The following is a 20559-nucleotide window of genomic DNA, read 5'->3' as shown; positions in this document are numbered from 1 at the left end:
TTTTCAGCCTGCTCTGCGTCATCACTGCTCTCCTCTGTTTATGCAGGGCCTCTGCGGATATGGGGCGGGATGGTCGGACATCCAGGCCTCCCACTGTCACTTGATATCTATGGTAAATAGTTCAGATGATTGGACCAGTCTACTTTCATGCAGCTTTTTATTCTTATTATTATTATTTAATAACACTGTAAGTGATGAAGCGTTCAAGAATGATGCCATGTTACACTGGTTAGTCACGCCAAATTAGACAATAAATAAAAGTGCTCCTCTTGATGATCATGTTTACGGTTTACACCTGAGAGTTTGACTTGGACGCATACCTACATGCTGGTGGACTATTGCCATGTAAGGGAGACAGGGAAGGGCAGAAGAGAGCCAGAGCCAGAAGGATGATGGGAGGGAAGTAGTCAGTGTTGAGGAGATAGGGGGCCCATATTGAGTGACACAGAGTATCGTCTGTGTTTTTTCGGTGGACCAGAGAAGATGCAGTGTAAATGAGGCGTGTTTCACCCCCGTGTGTGTGTGTGTGTGTGTATGGATAACGACAAGGGCCTCTTTGAGTAAAGGAGTCCGCCATCCTCCGTCCATCAACCAGCTGTAACGTAAAACAACAGAAGAATACCACAAATAAATATGGATAAACAAATAATAGAATAAAAACACAAACCTGTCAAAAAGCTGAATTTGTAGTGGGCAGTAGAATGTGGTTCTCAGACCCCTGTGTTGGAATCAGAGTGGATGTACTGTACACTACATCACGTCTTAACCTCTAGAACATAATGAAAACTCTGTGTCAATGTTGTTTCTCTGAAAGCCACGACTGTCTGCTCTGTGTCTCTGACCCACAGGACAAGGGCTTCCCCTTGTGTTCAGATGCAAAAAGTACACTCTCCAAACATGATTTGCCCGTATAGCATGATTGTTGCCAGACAGGCTGATTGGACCATTTTCTCTGAGTAGATTTGAAATCTAATGGTGCAAAACGGGGAAAACCTTTAGTGAGCAGCTGTCCTGTGAACACAGAGAGGTGAGGTAAAAGGACAGTGGGCATGCTGGCTGGTTGGAGCTGACAGAAATGTTCAGAATTAGAGAAATCCGAGGCTGTGGCAACATTTCACAAAAAACTGTCAACACTTAGCCTGGTTTCATGAATTTGGATTTCAGCTGAGTCGCATACACTAGATGGCGGTGTCTGGAATTGTCGTCAACAGCTCATATTCTTGGACCTAACATTCCTTCAGTCAACAGTGGTGTCATGTTTAGATAGATAGTTCGTGGTCACACGTCGGGCCCATCACTATCAGTAAATCATGGTTCAGGTGTGATGACTTGGTATTGTTGTTGACCTTTTATAGACATCCTCTTCCAGCACCCCAAACACCACAAACTGGTTACAATAAAGAAACTCCCCGTATGATGACTTCCTGATTGAACAACTTCCTGATTGAAAACTCGGCAGTATCAGCTGCAGAGCACTGGAGAGAACGGACTTTCACAGACTTTCACAGACTTTCTTTGGTTTAACAAAATGACTACAATGACTTACATCCTCGTGTATGTAATAGCAATACTACTGTCCAGGGTCTATACACTAGGTAAGTGAAGTAATAGTGAGAACATATTCGTCATTATTTTCCACTTTTCTATGACGGGACTTCTGGCTGGAAAGCTGAGCTGAAACCAAAAGTCTGAAGACATCAAGGAGTGTCAAGGAAGTTTTAAAAAGCATCGTTAGTGATTCAAGCTTTCTTTGTTGTTTCAGAAAATGTGCACAAAAATATTGCGTGCCGTGAAATTAAAACACAAGATGGCTTCGAATTCCTGCTCGAGTGTCCTCCTGGAAATGAGATTGCTGTGCATCGAGATAAGGTATTTTGATTTGTTTTCCAACGGTATTGTAATTCATATTTTACATGGCAAATGATTTATTAGGCCTTTACGGGAAATAATGAACAAAGAGAAAGTAAAAGTAAAACTGTGGTTTCCTGTTTGTGTGTGCTACTGTGATTCAAAGAAATCCTTGGTAACACTTAAGATGATAGGGAACACATATTCACCATTAATTAGTTGCTTATAAGCATGCAAATTAGTAACATATTGGCTCTTAATTAGTCATTTACTTATTCAAGTACTTATTAATGCCTTATTCTGCATGGCCTTATTATACAACCAGTAAGTCATTAACTAACAGTTTTCCCCTAATAACCTCAGAATTATTGCTTATTAGTAGTAAGTAAGGAAGTTGTTGTGTATGAATTATGCTCTCAATATGCTTTGCTTAGTATGGACTTTATAATGTGGTAGTATCACAAGAATAGGAAAAGGAGGCAACTTTAGATCAGGGAACATGTTTTGGTTAATAAGTGTTCAACTACTAGTGAATTAGTAGTGAATTAGTAGTGATCAAGATGCCACCTTAGTATGGGGAACATATTCTAAGTAACAAAGATTTAATTTAGAGTTATTTGGACACTATTAACACTTGTAGTTTTGTGTTTTGTTGTGTGAAAGCAGACCTTATTCAATACGTGTTATTAAGGGAGAATAACTATTCTTGTAATACTACCACCTTATAAAGTGATGCTAATAAGCAACTAATTAATGGTGAATATGTGTTCCCTAATCTAAAGTGTTACCAAATCCTCTCTTTACTTTCCAACAGATAAAGATTGCTATTGTTGAGCCTTCAGGCAGAAAAGACCATTTGCCTGAAGTGATGAGCATCGATGACAACTCTATCGTCACAAAAGAATGCAGTAACATTCGAATAAATTGCTTGATTGATGTGAGTTCCCTCTCGATATACCGTATAATGCCCATCATACTATTTATTAATAGTTCATATTCTGACAATATGGACTTTGCTTTTCAAAGGGTGAGCCTGTGAGGGAGTCCTGGTTGTATTATGAAACAGGTGAGCAATGATATGCCAAGCTATACCTTTGACCTTTGATCTCACACCACTAATATATCTGAATATATAGAAAGCCTATGAACATATGCATAATATGTACAAATCTCTCACCGCTTTATCTTAAACAGACAAAAAAAGGCCCAAAAGATGGAGTCCGACCTGTGAGTACAATTTCACTTATTCCACTACATTAAAAACATATATATTGTCAACACTGTTGTAAATGTAAAATGTAAGATTTAACAAACTCACACAGTTATAGTCACTGTTATTTCAAAATCAGTGCTTCTCAGTGCAAGACTGTAAACAATGTAAGTCTTTCACCATTAACAGTACATCATTTTGTGAAAAGAGTTAGGGAGTTAGGGAGTCGGGGGGGAATGTCCTAAGCACAAAATGCTGCTGAATATGTATGGACATTGAGCCCTCAGGAGGTATTGTCTGAGAATCTGTCATGCAATCATGACAAGCGTAGCCATGTGAGTTTGGGAGTACCTTGGAAAATCATCACAAATCCACCACTGCAATACAAAATGTAAAACTAATAACATGAAGAGGAAGCCATACATTCATTTTACACAGAACTATTGCTGGATTCTCTGAGCACGAACTGAAAGATGGAAAAATCAAGCCATCCTTTTGTCGCATTTTTACAAAGTGCCAACTTTTCTGGACACTAGGTTTGTAACTGGAAGAGCATTGATTCATCACATTCAGTCGAATTAAATCTAAAACATGTTTTCTTTCTATTTTTCTGTTTTTCAAAGAGCCGACCCCAAAGCAGGATTGCATTATGATCAAAAATGTCTAAAATAAATAAATAAATACACAATAATAATAGTAACAATAATAATAATAATAATAGTAATAATAATAACAATAAAAAACAAACAAGACACACACAAAAAATCTGAGGCAGGGTGAGATGTATAAAGTAAAGCATAAACAGAAAAATACCTTAAAACCTGGGGAACAAGAACAGGAGCAGGAACAGAACAGCATGAACCAGCAAAGACACTGACGAGGTCATCGGTAAACGGTGGTAACTGACCAGAGCTGAAACACATAAGACACGGGTGAATGACATCAGGAGCGACACAGACAATCATTGTGCAGGGAAAACAGGACAGGGCACAGGAAGTGAAATTAAACAAGGTACACACAATAGGAAGAAGTAAAACAGAAATCTAACAAGACACACAGATTTAACCAACACCACAGTCCAAACCGGAGTAACCCAGGGGTCAAGAGCCAGGAGTCATGCTGATCATGATATTTACAAAAATATGAAGAGCAGTGCTTACTAGAAGCCAAGTCCTGGTCCTGATTAAAGCTCTCGTCAATGCTTATATTTGTTTTTACCCCAACTCACTCCTCGCAGGTCTTGTGGCCGCTTGCATCATCAAAAACCCCTTCTTATTCAACACTTCCTCCTTTGTACACTATGTTTTCTCTCTGTTGTGACTTCAGGAAGTAACCAGGGTTTTTTTTTTTTAAGGCTTTGTTAATGACACAGTCTTTATCTGTTGTTCAGCTGAGGACAGAAACATTTCCTGCCCTGACATCAAAACACCACGTGGCTTCGAATTCCCCCTCGAGTGCCCTGTCGGATCTGAGATTACTGTGCATTCTAATGAGGTATTTTGATTTATTTTTTCTTACACAAATAATGATGGCAAGGCATTTATTAGTCCTAGTAAGTGTGTGTTACTGTGATTCAAAGACAACCAATACTAACTTTCCAACAGACGACAATTGCCACTGTCATGCCCGGCAAAAATCCAAACCACTCTTCTGAAGTGGAGAGCATCAAAGACAGCATCATCATAATGAAAGAATGCAAAGACATTCAAATATGTTGCTTCAGTCAGGTGAGTTCCCTCTCGATATACCATATATGATCACCATACTATTAATCAATACTTCATACTCAAAATATGGACTTTACTTTTGCTTTTTAAGAGTGACCAGAATATGAATGAGTCCTGGTTGAATTATAAAACAGGTAAGCAATGATACGTCATAAAAGACTGCCTAACCTCCACTGACCACTGATTATATATGAATATTTAAGGAGCATATGATACATGCACGATATGTACAAGTCTCTCACCTCTTTATCTTAAACAGACAATAGAGAATCTAAAGGCGAAGGATGGAAGGGTAGTGATCCTGGTTTCCCAAAAGCCTGGACCATCGGCTGTGAGTATACCTTCACTTACTTCCCCACATTAAAAACATGTATGTCGTTGTAAATGTAAAATGAGTGTCTCATGATAACATGTTTGTGTTTTGCCTGTTTTCCACTCATTATCAGTGGCTGGCGTGATTATACTCGGGAGCATTGTTGGGGTGCTGTTTCTGTACAAGTATACTTCATGGAAAAGGAAAATCACCGAGTGAGTGCTGTAATGCATGTTATATACAGTTATTTACAGTTATTCTTTTAATGAATTAATTTACTTTTTGTTCCTTTTGTCAGGGAGCAACAAGGAGCAGCTACTGTTTCTGGCTTTATTAGACACTTAAGTGTTTCCATTGGTTTCCGGAGCAAAGAAACTGGGTCAGTCGTACTTACATTTCAACCACACTTCAACATAAATGCAGTCATACAGTTGCAGTTAGCACCCACTGTTGTTGTTAACTACTTGTACTACTGTTACTTTTACAAGAGGTAAAGGAGATCATTGCTTAAATAATTCTACCAGCTGTTTAAGTTTAGCTTCTCTATTGAAAAAACCCCCGTAATTTTCCGTTTTGCTGCCTTTAATCTTCTGTGTCCCTGTAAGGTCCCATGATGAAGAGCGTGGACCGAGTGAGGCGATCAGGTAAGTGACCACAGACACACATCTCTGGGGTGAATACATCCAACCTTGAATATTGTTTCTTTGTCATTGCAGCATGGAAAACATCCAACCTCACAGTAGAGGAGTAGAGGATACTCACAGGTGAGGCTGCCATTTTAACAGTAAAACATAAACATCGACTGGGACTTGTTATTACCCCACTGTCAAACACCAAAGACTATTTTTTTAATTAACATTATAGGGCTAGACGGTTTTATGCTAAAAGCTACCTTTGTCTCCACAGTATTGATTCTGAGCCTGATGGACTCGCGCCTCATGCAGATCGTCTGGACTTGCACGACGAGGGAATCCAAAAGTGAGAATTTGATGAATTAGAATTGTATTCATTTATAATAACCACAACACAAGTGAATGAGATTCAGTGCACTTAATAATGACTGCTATTTGTATGGCAGGGGACACAACACTTCCCCTGAGGGAGCCCCTCATTATCGAGCTATGAACAGGTACATTTCTATTTTACTATTACTATTATTAATGATTGTGATTGCTTACTCATGTGTAATAACTATTTTACATGACTGCATCAGGAACTTGAGAGGTGATCCAGGAGGAGTGAATGATGTTAAAGATAAAGATGATGGGAGGTAAGTCTGTTGTTTCACATTATAAAACAAGTATTTTATAAATATTTAATACATTTATTTGTAGAGCAATTTTCATACTAATAAAATGTAACACACACACACAGAGGTAATATTATCTCATCAGTTTGCAAATGATATATAGATAAATAAGAAGTTAAATAACGTTTAGTAAAGGTATTGATAAATAAATAACACATTAAACATTAATGACATTCTACATACAACACATGTGCGGAAAATAATATAATATAATAAATAAACCAAATTAAAAATGACAAATAAATTAATAAAATATAAAGCTCATAAATAGTAAAGTTATAAAGTGATAGAATTATGTCACAATACCCAAGATTAAAACAGGCTAAAATAGATTGATTTAATCCAATTAAATCAAATTTTACTTCAATTTAGCCAAAGGCTGAAACACACAATGTAAAACAATACAAAACAAAAAATCTGACAAATGCTACAGCTGATCTAGTATAACAAAGAAGAAGAAGAAGTACTCACCCTGAAGTTAACCCATGCCTCTGAATTCCTCTTCAGAATCGGGGAAATAAACAGTGAATGTTTACCTCGTGCCTGTGGTTCTGCAGCCCATGAGACAGAAGAGCAACCTCTGCTGTCGGCTCAGCGGTGAGACCCTGCTCTTATAACTCTCCCCAAATCCTCTCTCAGCTTCCCAGTCTCTGGTCTCGTTCATAGCTTGATTCATTTTTGTCTGCTGCTGCTGCTGCTGTTGCTTGGACAGCTGTCAGAGCAAAGGCTCCTGAAATTGTCTTTTGTCTGCCGCAGAGAAAGAGACGGAGACGCTCTTATTGTACAGAGGTTCATGTTTCTATTCCCTGTTGTTCTTGTCTCCAGAGTGAACGTCCAAGGGTCTGACGTGACAGGTGAAACTGTGAGTAGATTGAATGTTTACACTGCTATTATCCCAGTTTCTGCTAAAAATGTGTTGTTTTTGTCTGACTCATTTATGTTTTTGTTTTATTTTTTTATGCAGGACACTGACGCGGAGTTGGTGCTCAAGTTGATAAACGGCAGAAAATATTGATCTGCTTAGTGATAATAATAATAATAATAATAATAATAATAATAATAATAATAATAATAATAATAATAATAATAATAATAATAATAATAATAATATAATCTGTATTATATAAATACAACTGTAGTTTTCTCAAGAGTCTGTTTTGGGTACATTTACTGGCAAAGCCTTTCAGACAAATTCAAGCACCTTTTGACCAACAAAGCCTCTCTGCCTGTTTTCAGTGTTAGAAGATACAGTATACATGTTTTGTTTTTTACACACCCGGCTTGTACAGTGTTATGTGGTATTGCTACTGTACATCTTCAATGATTCCGATGAAGGTTTTCCATTGAAGAACAATTTGATGTCTGATGAACTTTAGTCATTACCCTGAGTAAACATTACATCAGATAATGATGACATTACCCAACAGCAATTACACCATAGCTTGATCGATCAAATGGAGAGCACTGGTCTCATAAAATAGCAATAATAATAATGAGAGCTTTGTTATTGAGAGCATTAAATGACTTTCTTGATAAAATAATGGGTGGACCAAAAAAATATATATATATTGTCAGAAAATGATCCCAATACACAGCTTTGAGATAAACTTATATATAACATGTATTCAATAATGTACAGTATAAATAAATACCTAGAAACCACACATATAACCAACCTATATACCTATTCACATTTTCTAGGTTATATGTATGTATTTCTTTCCTGCCCTTGTTGGCCTGTTGTCGTGATGATTATGCTTATAAATACATCAATATTCTATGTGTTGATTTAAAGGTCTGTTTGGTGATGGTATGTTCACGGTGTATTGCTTGTTGTAGTTGCTTTCCATTCAACTTACTTCAAAGTACATGTCCTACCTATGGTATTTCAGTGAATTTGGAAGAATTTCACTGTCTGGCACGGTTTCTGGCACGGTTTCTGAATTGTTGAATCCAGAGCTGCAAGTCAAGTATCAAACACATACCACATGGGGGCAGTAATTAGCCACAAGTGCACAGCACTGACGTTCAAGTGGCGACATTACATCTAGTTTTATTGAGAAATGCAATGGATGCATAATTATTCCAGATTTAAACTGGTTTAAAATTCTCAACTGCAGTAACAACCAAAACATGGATATCCTATTTTTTATGATGCTGTATATTTTTATAATCAAGTGCTCTGGGTGGAATGAATGAAAATGCTTTTGTTTCAATAAATACATTTTAATATCCTACGTTTCTGCTGTGATCTTTGTGTGTGTGTGTGTTTCGGTTAATTGTTGTATTTTCATATTATAGTGCCCTGCTTCATTAATTAACTAAAAGAGAACAGTATAGGTACATTGCACGCCACGTTCAGCGATTCAAAGATTTGCTGCCACTGCGGCTTGATGTATGGTAGTAATTAAAATAACACACAAACACACAAGGGTTCAGGCTGAATTTAATACATCTCTTCTTGCTATCTCCTGGGATCCGCTGAGAGTTGCTGTGAGTCTTGGTTTGTCAATGTCTGATTCTATTTTAAGCCTCCCTAAATGTGCAGTGACCTTGAAAATGCCTCCCCTTTTTACCTCTCAGATGGACCGAGTGCCAGGAAGTGTGTTAGAGGCTTTGTTGCTCACGTTTGCTATGACAGAGTGTAAAAGTGCTGCTGTGCCGACCGGAAAAGGGTGACTGAATGGTCAAGGCCCAGAGCCTCCTCTCTCAGGGAGTTGAGTAAGGGGACATGCGTGAGGGAGGGGGCTCGGCAGATGGGTGGATGACGGGTAGTGGGGGTGGGCTCGTAGCATGTCATCATACATGGTTAGTGTACAATGTGACATCAAAATTGATAAAAGGAAGAGCCGACGTTTCAGGAAGGCTGCAATTATGGATGAATACTCTGTGCTCTAATGCACATAATAATTAGATATTAGCTAATTAGTTACCAATCACACTCCATTGTAAACGGGATTATGAGCAGTCAAGGAAACAAAACTCAGTGGGAGTTGAACACTAATCACTAACCACATCTGGGATAAGAGGGTTCAAAGGAAGCTACGCCGGCTGGAATAACACAGACACTTTGGTGTGTTATCCCCGAACTGAATAAGCTGCTGAGCACAGTCTTCGCGCTAACTCTGAGCGACCGTGCACTGACGGTCGCTCACTGTTGTGTGCTGCTCGACAGCTGCAAGCAAACAGTGTTTCATTCAGAAGTCGGTAAGCTGTACTCACAGTACAGTTATTAAAAGATTACATCAGGGATCACACCACACTGTATGATTAATTAACCTTGACTGGTGCTTTGTAAAGCTGAATCCAGCTGAGCAAGTTTGCCCACGGGTCTGCATGTACGTACACATACATGAGATGGTTGAAAGAATCACTGTGTAGATGGCCTCGTCAACACTGACTCAGGATTACTGTAGTGAAACAAAGCCTGGCTGTCTCCTGATTTTCTCACCCCCACTGCCACATACGGCTCTTATTAGTCCCGGCTCTTAAAAAAGCTCTCAGAAAATCCCCAAAGCGCAAACAATGTATATATTCAATAGTTTTTTATTAATATGTGCTGATACAAGGTCACTCTGTCCTGCGATGACGCAAACACACAGAAAGTCATCCCCTTTGGCCCAGACAGCTGTCAAAGCAATGACCATGAGAAAAAGGAAACAAATGAACACCATTGCTCAAAGAAAACAGAAACAGAATCAAGGATTATAACTATTTTTAACTCTCAGTTCAGTTCACAAATGTGTCAGTGGTACATGATAAATTAACCATTTCATAGAAAAAACACAGAAAGCTCTGTAAAAGGTGCTTCACGTCGACGTCCACATAGGTACAGTGTCAGTTCTCATTGTTGCTCCCGCTGCCTACAGTCTGCTATATAAAACCACTAGCACACAATAATGCAGTCCCACAAGTATGAGCATTGTGGGACTGTCTAATACTGACCAGGCTCTGCAGTAACGAGCCCATTAATACAGTCTGCAGCTGATGTATTGTCAGAATATTCCATCGTCACCTGCTGTACCTGTGATGACACACGCGTCGTAATGGGGTCAGGTTTTTGAGCACAGTTCAGCTCTTCATCACTCGTAGAGATGCCGCAAAAAAACAAAAACAAAACATGATTTGCACGTTCAGCTTGCTCCTGGTGTATGTGAACAACAACAACACAAAAAAGCAGATTAATTGAAACTATCTCGTCTGATGAAGGTGTGTGGCCTATTGTACAAACAGTGGGTCAAAGGATATGTATATTTTGGTTTTTTGATTGCAGGGTCTGTTTTTGGACCCACCCTGTGCATTACGATGGCTGCTGGCCTGAGTTGCTGGCACAGCTCTATATATTCCTAAACCTATTCTGAAAGTACTGTATAATAATCATGTGGACATTTAATAATAAAGGAGACCAATAATAAAATAGCGCTAATTTATCATTGCTTCTTAAAAAATCTCTCACACACTCCAAAATCTTGCTTGAATCAGCAGTGGATTAATTTCCACACGTCCAAGACCGAAAAAATCCCCTTCCTCCTCTTCCAGTTTGATGGAGTTACTGTAACCTTTCTAACCAGCCATCCTTCCTATAACTGCCTTTGGCTACGAATATGTTGTCATCTGTAACATCTCTGCTGAGATGTAACCCCCCCCCCACCTCCACCCTCTGTGATATGGGACTTAAAAATCACAAGGAATAACAATAAAAAAGCCAGTGTGTGAAAGGGTCAGCTGCAAGTGAAGCGACGGTGGGCCTGCTGGGAGCTCCGCTGTCTAATGATAGACTGAACAATGCCACAGCTCACTCTCCAACGACACTAAGCTGCAGGGGTGAGACAGCACTGTGTCAAAGGTTGGACGCCCCACCTTTTAAATAACTTTCCCCCTAAACACGGAGCCATAGGCTTGACACCAGCACAGAATGGGAATTGCGTGAAACATTTGTCGACAGAGACAGAAAAGAAAGCAAGAAAAAAAAAAGAAAAAAGAGTGAGGGCGAGAATGCCGCAGTAAATTAGTACCCATGGTGTTATTATTGTAATCAGGGGGCTTTGAATGGTGGAGAAACTCCCATAATGTGAGCCTCCATCCGACAGCGTGGGCCTCAGACCTTCTACTGTATAATCACTATCATTTACCACAGTACAGCACTCCTTTGTTTATTGAGATATTAATCTGGGGTAAACAAAGCTTTTGACAAAACAAATTAACACTCTCAAAGAAGTGTAGCACTGATGGAGTCCATTGAGATTGATATTAAAATGTGGATGGGGGGGGCGGGATCGGGAGGTGCTGGAAAAAAAAAAAAGAGAGAGAAGCAGGCCCAAGGTGACGCACATTCCTCCTCTCATCGGGAGTGTCTGCCTTAACAGCGTTTCTCCCTGGGGCGAGTCCCAGCTGAGCACTGGAGATCAGCATCAGCACATTATGTCGGACCCAGTGAGAGAGGCATGGAGGTAATGATGATGGTGATGAGAATGATGAGGAGAAAGATGATGGCCATCTTGTGTTTCCCATTAACACTTCGAACCCTGGAGTGAATCGTTTCATCTTCAGTCCTGCTTGTTAAAATACATTCAGTTGTCCTCAGCTGACCAGTCAGTGCTGCTGCCACATGAGAGCCACGCTCTTAAAGGGTCTGCCTCTGCTGCAGTGCAGAATATGTGTGCATGTACAGGACACTCACAGGGTCAGCTGCAAATCCCAGTCATACACACTCAAACCAGTATTACACACTTCCCCCCCCTATGACTCAAGGGCAGGGATGATACTATAGTACCCTCTTTCTGAGCCACATCACACTCGCTCTCTGCAGCCCATAGAATGTTATAAAACCGAATTAAATAACAGGAATAAATGGTGGGAAATCCTTGTAATCCCTCTCCCTTATCTGTCTTTGACCCTCTCTCTCTTGTAGCTGCGGAAGCCACAGCTAAAAGCCGTCCTTTGGGTTCTCTTAGAAGTAGGACAGTCGAGTCCCAGCCAAATGTCACACTGCAGCGGATGCATATATTTTCTTCTCACGTTCAGTATACACACACACACACACACACACACACACACAGTACACTGGCTCTCATTTGCTGCAGGTTTATGAGGGAGATCGAAAAAAGTGAAAAAAAAGAAAATTGCAATGAATAAATCAATGTGAATGAATAGTCCAAAAACATACATAAAAACTGATAAACCATAACAAATACCTATAAATACAGCGTAGCAGAAGGCAAGCTCTCAGTTGTGTAAAGGTCAGACAGATTTCAGCTGAATGAAAGGAGCTTCATGAGTGGCACTCTCTTGACAGCTTGAACGTGTACGCTTGCATAAGGTGGCATATTGGAAACATGTTCCTCCCAATCAGTCAACGCAATTTGTCATTTTAATGGTATAGGGGGGAACTCACGTCTCCCAAGGCGGCCCGATCCCTCCTGTCCTTCCCCAACGCCACGACAAGACCAGCTTCAATTTGAGGCGGAGAAGTCGTGGCAGCTCTCAGCCGTGAGCATCGCAGTGTCATCTGATATGCATTCAATTTCGCTTCACAAAAAAATAGCTTTTCAAATGTGTGTGCCTATACAAAAGTCTCTGCGCTTGGCACGCGCACACGCACACGCACACGCACGCACGCACACAAGCTGCCGTTCAGACACATTCATACTGAACACACATGCACACAGGAAATGAATGAATTGTCACATTAGGCTCTGGAGTGATGCTGAAACTGCCTTTAAGAAACAGCGAAATGCAATAGTCTCTGATAGCGAAACAAATAATCATAATCATACATGCTAAAGCCATGGTATTAAAAAGTATGTCATCTGGTTATATCTTTCAAATAATACAAAACCCACCATTATCACTTTATAGATGTCTTTGTCAAACCCACAATGCTTTAATGTCCCTGTGAGGCACAGCATGACATTTGGCGACATCTATCTCGCTTGCCCCACACACCTCCCGCCCCCAACGCTGCCTTCGGCAATTGCACCCTGGAAATGTCAAAGATCAAACATTAACAACACGTAATGGATTATATTACATAAAATCTGTACCAGGATTTTTTTTTTGTGTGTTCTTTTTTTGTATGAATAAAAATCTACTACAATTTATAATCTCTCTCTCTCTTTCTCTCTCTCCATTGGATCACCAAGGAATTTCACTGAATGGCACAGTGATGGGGCAAAGAAGAGCAACAGGGGAGAGAGATAGAGTGCATCATTCAGGTCACAAACTCCAAAACATTTTTATTTTTTTCTTTTGGCTGTTTGTTGCAGTACAAGAAGTTATTTTTCATAGTTTTTGTTACTTTTTGTTGCTTTTGATCATCTGGTGTCTCTATTTACATAGCAGGAATAAAGTAGATTCATGTGTGGTTCCTATGTACATGGTTATACCAATTGGTTGCGTTTCGCAATGTCTACAGTCTTGGTTGTCACAGCCACACACAGGAAACAAGTCCACTTCAACTGTCTAGGCTCTAACAGCAAAGTACACGGGGGAGAGGGGTGACACCAGTCTTCGCCCCCACAGCCCCTAGAGGATGAATACTCTCTTCAAAACAATAGCAAGGCAGTCATTTCATTTTCAAATGCCTAAAGCAAATAACAAGAGAGAACAGTGGAGAGGACTGGCCAGTCTTATGGGTGCAGGTTTTCCTGCTCTGGAAGGGTGGTGCCACGCCTCTTCAGTTCCCATCTCTGCCTCTACTCCACTTCTGTCCATCATCATCGATTAATCACAAGAGAAGATGAAGGCAACACTGAAATAGCTCCCACTGCCAGCTCAGGACAAGAGCTCTTGCTCCTGTTTACCTTGACGGAGTACTGTTTTCACTTTTAATGTGCTTTAATGAGCACTTCTGAGTTTGAGTGTGTGTGTGTGTGTGTGTGTGTTTGTCTTGTGAGTGTTCTAGTTTCTGTTCTGGCTCAATAAAAGATATTTTTGGCAACAATGAAGAGCTTTCTGTGAGACATTTTTTTAGGTTATGATAGTGTACTATATTCCCTTGTCTTCACAGCTAACTACTCCTATCAAATAATGACTCGAAAAAGACCTATGGAAGGTAAGAATAGGAAATGAGATAAAATAAAAAAACAATATTCCCATCTCTGGAGGCGGGTCGGAGGAGAAATTACATAAAAAAACTTAAACAAAGTTTGAAAGTTTGAAAATATCTGAAGGTAAAGGGGGTGAATGGGTACATTCAGAGTGCTGGACTTGGCCTTAGGGAAGCAAAGGAACAAGGAAGGACTGTGTTTAGATAAAGGATATGAAGGCTCTGCTGAAAAACACCCATCAATCATCTCCATAAGACAGAGGAGCATTTAAGATAAAAGCTGCTTCTGCAGAGTCAGCCACAACGTCCTCTGAAGGTCACTCTGTTTGCTCATCTGTTAGTTAAATAAATGTCAAGAGAAAGAAAGGCAACCAAACAAGCAGAAAGTGAAGAGATGCAAGAACGAGGCAGGCGAGGAGGCGATTCTCCATTACATTAGTCCCCAAATTCCTCCTTCAGGCTTCAGTCACAGGCTGGTCACCAACTGCATTTGTCCGTCTCCCTCATTGTGAGCAGGCTCCTGAGCCAGGTGTCCCTCCCCACTTGGTCTCCGCAGTGGGGCTTGGTAGAAGGTCTGCATGGGGGCCCCACGAGACCCCAAAGCAGGCCTCCCGGAGCTGTAGTACAGCTCCTCAGGGGGCTGGGCTGAGCGGGGCACCACCTCCAGGGGCTCCGGACTGCTGTCGGGGTACGGTGAGTCTCGCAGGTTAGAGATGCTGGTGTACAGCGAGTCACGTGCAGGAGAGTCTGGCGCTCTGTTGCCTCCCTGCCCGCCAGCACTCTGGCCACTGTGACCACTGTGGCCCAGGCTCTCAGTAAGGTCGGCCGGGTAGCTCTCTGACTCCTCTGGATCGCTCTGGTAAAGAACCGACTGGGCTCGCTGCAATAACAGGGGCTCCTCCAGAGCTTTATAAAGTAGCTCCACATCCTGCGGGGTACGCTGCCTCCCCTCTCTCAGAAAGTCCTCGTCTTCCTCCATGCCCATAGACGGCTCTGGCCCGACTCCCACTGTCCCCCGACCAACCCCACCATGAGGACGACCCCTGGCCAAGCTGCCACACACTCTGTCCCCTACGTCACCTCCTCCCCCACCTCTAAGGTTATTGTGCACCAGCTCCGAGATGATCATTTTCTCGAAGGCTGCCGCATCAGACAGGTTACGACGAATGCCTCCACCACCCAGGGGCTCTGAGCCACGGGAATTGAGGAGTGGTGGGGGGCTGTCTCCATCCCCACTGCCTAGAAAGTCACAGCTGACCCCACCTCCAACCCCTGGGCCACTGCGCAGGGAGTAGCTGTTGTTGAAGTTACCATTCAAGGGCAGTGTTTCCATCCCACAGGGGTCACGGGCCTTCGATAGCGTACTCTCTATTCCCAAACAAAAGAAAAGGTAGTCAGAGAGTTTTGTACTGAAATGTCAGTCAGTTGACAGAGAAAAGGAAAGAATATCAGATGGAAATGATCTGACAATGATCTGACAAAAGTGAGTTACACTTACTTGGATCACGAAAGGTTCCTGCGCATCCCAGAGACACGTGATGTGGAGTAAATAAAATAAAAGACACAAATCAGTAAGTTTTCTTTAATGATGCTAAACAAACTTCATGAATTACTGGAACCTTTGATGAAATAAACAATATCCTTATCCATTCATCATCTTTCTCTTCGTTCTTTCTCTCACATCTAACCTCCCATCTCCACATTAACTTTAATTTATGGAAATTTAGACCTGTTTGTTTGACTCAATTTCCCTACATTTACATCTTAGACACAGCAAATGCTTAAAATACCAAATATCTGTTTACTACTTTGAGTGATAACTAGATACAAACATAACTCATGCAAAAAAAAAAATAAATAGAACAGTGATTGAAATGTTAATTGTATAATTTTGTCAATACACCAAACATGTATAACCAAAAACCACACAGTAAAAGCCACAGTCGCCCAAACCGTGAGAAGCATGTTCAGGTTATAATTCATGTGTAGTTTTGCCTTAATCAACGCTCTTATTCGTTGGTAGTGAGGGTAATTAGACATTCTAATGAAGTGCTCTCCCTCCTTCCTCTCCCACTCTCTTCTAAAAATGTCTCAGCTGCCGGGCCTGTGGCCATCAGGCCTGACGTATTGTGCAGAGAGGATTTAAAATATTCAACAGAAACAGAAGTCCTCTGACACGAGGCCTGATACTCCACGGATGCACACTCAGCCACACAAAGTCAGCTCTCCCTTACAAAGTGAACATGGGTATTGTCATGGAGCAATTACTGAAACATATCCAATGCAGCAATTCCGGAAAACCGACGAGTGCAATGGGAATGCAGCAATGCGATATAATTGGCCCTTTAAAGAGCCGCACTCCGAGATAAAAGCAAAAACACATACATACAGTAAGCACTCACGTCTCTGGCCACTGAGTTTGTCTGATCCCTTTCTACAACTACCGTGATTTGAGCCGACACATTTGTCTGCCCAAGAAACGCGAAAAACTGTCCTTGAAATTTCTGGCAATCACAACTGTAGCTAAACTTCTAATCAGTGTGTGGCTGTTCTCATGAAGACTCGAGAGCGAACCAGATGGCTGCTTAGACTATAGGCAGTGTCTGGCACTGGCACTGTTCTGTGAATCCATCCGACAGCTACACACACGCTCACAAACACACACTCAAACATGTGCGAGCACTCAAACGCCTGACAGACAGAAGACCTGCGAGCCGAGTGCAATATTGTATCGGCATACATACGCTATGAAGGCTGCACACATAGACTGGAGTGATTATGAAGAGCTAACCGGTAGAGTTGAAGACCCCGGGTGAAGGTGGGGTGAAGCTCTCAGCCAGCAGAGTGTTGTAAGGAGAGGTGCCAGTGCGGGTTTGCAACACAGGGTTTGTCAGAAGGTGGTTGCCCATGGTTGCTGTAAGACACAAACGTTTTTTTGTCTTTTTTAAAAAAATGAATAGAATCAATAACAGGCTGTTGTATTTGTCTCAAGTGTGTGCAAAGCAAGCACAATCAGAAATGCTGCACACAATAGATGCAATATTCTGAAAGGCACATTTCCAGACCCAGTAATAACACGTGGAATCACAGGAATATTTACTGTTTATTCAGATGGGGTTATTTTTGTTATGCCAGTGCTTTATGGAGTAATGTATTTTGCACTATTCCCTGCAATGTTTATGTCTGCTGATTGTAACCTTTGGGTAGAAATACAATTGCATGCGAAAGGTACTGCTTGGAGCGTTGCCATACATTTCTTCCCTTTGGCTCCTGACAGTGTAGTCAGAAGGGGGGAGAACAGTAATGCATGCCATTATGTAGTCCAGGGGTGCAGCCATTGAAAAACAGTTAATTTCACAGTGAAATGTGAATGCCACTACAAGACAAATATAATTCAAAGAAATGGCACACTGAGAATGTTGTATAATGCCCATGTATGGCTTCAGCCTGAGGCAACTCAAATAGAAATGCCATGAAATTAAAAATAGGACAGCATGACGGAGAGTAGTCCAAGGCAAAGTACATCCATCGGGTCTCACGCCTACCGCTCGCTGCACAGCATGGGAGAAGGGAATTCTAAAAAAAAATAAAATGTGCATTCATACACAGCTATTTATTTGTCATTTTCCATCCTCTTACACTTCCCCTGTCCATCTTCCTGGCATGCCGCACAAACCCCTTTTCCTCCGTTCTCTGGCTCGCTCTACTGTGTCTTGACTCAACCACATTTCCTCAATTCCTAATGCCAGGATTTTTTCAGATACCACCAAATTAGTTGGGATTATAGCAGTCTGTCTGCCTCTCACAGGAATATCCTGAAGAAAATTAAAAAACTAGCTTAAAGAGGGAGGAAAGTACAGTGAAGGGAATCAGGGTGTACACTTGGGAGAGAGTGTGTGTGTGTGTGTGTGTGCTTTGTCCTCTAGATACACAACTGTTGTCAACCTGAGATTGTGGTTCCTAAAGAAGTAAGGTGGAGAAATAAGAAAGAGATGCAAGACGCCAGTGATATAAACGCAGCCTTTCTCCGGCATATTCAGCCTCCTTTATTGATGGCATCTCTCTACATTTCTCTTTATCGCTCCTCCCTCCCTCACTCCCTCCCTCCCTCCCTCTCTCGCTCCTCTTTGTCTTTCACTTTGTGCCAAGTGACAAACTTTTTCACGGAAGCACAGACAATAAAGGCTTCACAGCACAGTTGTTTGTGTTTGACGGTGCAGCGTGGAGTGATCCACATTGCGTCTCCTCCAGGCCTGGTGATTGCTCTATTGTGACGAAAAAGCATACCCCCCCCCGCCCCCCCCTTCCAAAAGTGAGCCGACCCATTTAGCCACAGACAAAAACACACACACCTCATCCATCTCACCAGCTCAGTCATAGCTCCCCTCTTCCTCACCCCCTGCCTTGCTCCTGTCACTCTCCTCAATTAGAATAATTACCCCCTGTACGCTCACACACTAATCAGTTCATTAAAAACCAAATGGATGACATTAGCATAGAGAGCGTCGGCTGATTTAGCTACGGCTTCTGTGTCATCATCAACGCCCCCTCCTGAATCCGGAAACCTGAGCTAACCTTGATCACCTCAGTGTCACAGATGACTGCAGCCACTAGTTGCTGAGGGAAACACAATCAGTGTACATTTTCCACTTCTTCCCAAATTATCAAGCTATTCATGTGCTCATGTGTTTGTTTTATAGCATTTAGAGGGGACTGCAATCAGGTTAAGAGTTTATGGATGTGTGTTTGGGTATGATTAATTTAACTAAGTACAAAAGGGCTGGCAGAGTCTGCCTAAACCAAAGTGCACTTGTATTTCAACATATTATGTGTGTATGTGTAACATATTATATGTGGGGATTATAATCACAAGTAAGACTAGATGACTTTGTTTGTATAATTTAACATAGGGACAGCAGAGGAGGAATGAAAGTAGGCCGCACCACGGTTGAGGGTCGGGGTGCTGTTGATATCTCCCGCCATAAAAGAAGATTCCGTCTGCTTCCGAACTGTGTCGTTCCACATCCTGCGGATCCGACTCTGGAAGAGGGAGCAGAGCACAGTGAGTGGCAGGGAAACAGACAAGAGACAAGTTAAATTTAGAAACACCGCGGGTAGACTTTGTAACTCAGTGGGGCTGCTGTAATCAAAACTGTGGGCCTGGCTCTCATCCACAAAGAACAGACAAACAAACATGTCAGATGAAGAGATCGAGGTGCCGGGTGAAAGGCCAAACAGTTATGTGATGTTATTATTAGGGTGAAAATAGACTCGAGATATGTAAGACACGACTCTAATTCTGAACGGCGGCGTCTTATTCCATTTGTAGGAAAGGCTGTTAGTTCACCGTGTGTTGTTGTGTGTGTGTGTGTGCACCATAACACATATGCCAGCATGTACAGGACTTATGTTGTCTATATATAGCACACAGACGGCAAAGAAGATTTTTTTCGTTAATGAGTCATCTACTCTAGTAAGCACAGAGGCTGCCAGGAATGGATGGAACCATAAAAGTAAACTGTTCACATCAGGGGTGAATAAGGTGGCTGATTGTGCCAGTGTCTCGAGTGAATCAACTCATGAACACATTATTTATAACGGTATTACATATCAATACTGCGCTGTCATTAAGAGTAAAACATAGTGTGGCATCGGGGCTCTCGATGCACACCTTTATTTAAATTGACAAATGAAAACAACATGGCTGCGGGCTGAAAAGAAGTGAAGTAAATGAAAGTGCTTATCAAAGTAATAGGTGAGTCATTGATATCGATTAGCAATCAGACCCCCACACATGCACTCGGTTTGTACTTCAGAATCTTCCACAACGGACGTTTTAAACCAGCAAAAATGTAATCAGCAGGTCGAGGAGATTTCCCCTGTTTCTACAGCTATTTATTCTGTTTAGACACCATTTTGAAACATTTGATTCAAAGAGAAAGTCCTTTATTGTCATTCCATCCCTGCGAGAAAAAAACGTAATCATGTTGCTGCACCGGCAGATTTACTTGTCCTTTGTTAAATAAAATAGACTTTCTAAACAGTTTTCTGACTGATGCGTTGAGACGACCACATAAGTATGCCTGCATTGTGTGTGTGTGTGTG

At 41.4% G+C, this 20559-nt stretch overlaps 2 protein-coding genes across 2 annotated transcripts in view; one reads left to right on the top strand and one right to left on the bottom strand.

The window, feature by feature from the left end:
* The first annotated feature begins 1451 nt into the window (after positions 1-1451).
* Positions 1452-5596, top strand: LOC131474874 (uncharacterized). Its single transcript, XM_058652576.1, has 11 exons — positions 1452-1595; positions 1763-1869; positions 2663-2785; positions 2875-2914; positions 3043-3075; positions 4449-4552; positions 4663-4785; positions 4877-4919; positions 5045-5116; positions 5232-5313; positions 5397-5596. The coding sequence occupies exons 1-11, from the start codon at positions 1529-1531 to the stop codon at positions 5590-5592; spliced, it is 990 nt and encodes a 329-aa protein (XP_058508559.1). The 5' UTR covers positions 1452-1528; the 3' UTR covers positions 5593-5596.
* Positions 5597-13108: 7512 nt separating this feature from the next.
* Positions 13109-20559, bottom strand: part of adgrl1a (adhesion G protein-coupled receptor L1a) — an 89826-nt gene continuing 82375 nt past the window's right edge. The window contains exons 23-26 of the mRNA XM_058652858.1: positions 19398-19494; positions 17246-17368; positions 15953-15970; positions 13109-15822 (exon numbers count right to left, since the gene is read on the bottom strand). Coding sequence (XP_058508841.1) covers positions 14921-15822; positions 15953-15970; positions 17246-17368; positions 19398-19494 — 1140 coding nt within the window. The 3' untranslated portion in view covers positions 13109-14920. The remainder of the gene's footprint in view (positions 15823-15952; positions 15971-17245; positions 17369-19397; positions 19495-20559) is intronic.

Source organism: Solea solea, chromosome 16, assembly GCF_958295425.1.
Source record: "Solea solea chromosome 16, fSolSol10.1, whole genome shotgun sequence".
Classification (NCBI taxonomy): Eukaryota; Metazoa; Chordata; class Actinopteri; order Pleuronectiformes; family Soleidae; genus Solea; species Solea solea.
This window is presented reverse-complemented; position numbering and strand designations above follow the sequence as displayed.

Coding starts and splice junctions, on each gene's coding strand:
- LOC131474874 (XM_058652576.1), top strand. CDS start 1,529: ATGACTACAATGACTTACATCCTCGTGTATGTAATAGCAATACTACTG. Junction 1,596..1,762: donor GTCCAGGGTCTATACACTAG/GTAAGTGAAGTA, acceptor TTGTTGTTTCAG/AAAATGTGCACAAAAATATT. Junction 2,915..3,042: donor CTGGTTGTATTATGAAACAG/GTGAGCAATGAT, acceptor TATCTTAAACAG/ACAAAAAAAGGCCCAAAAGA.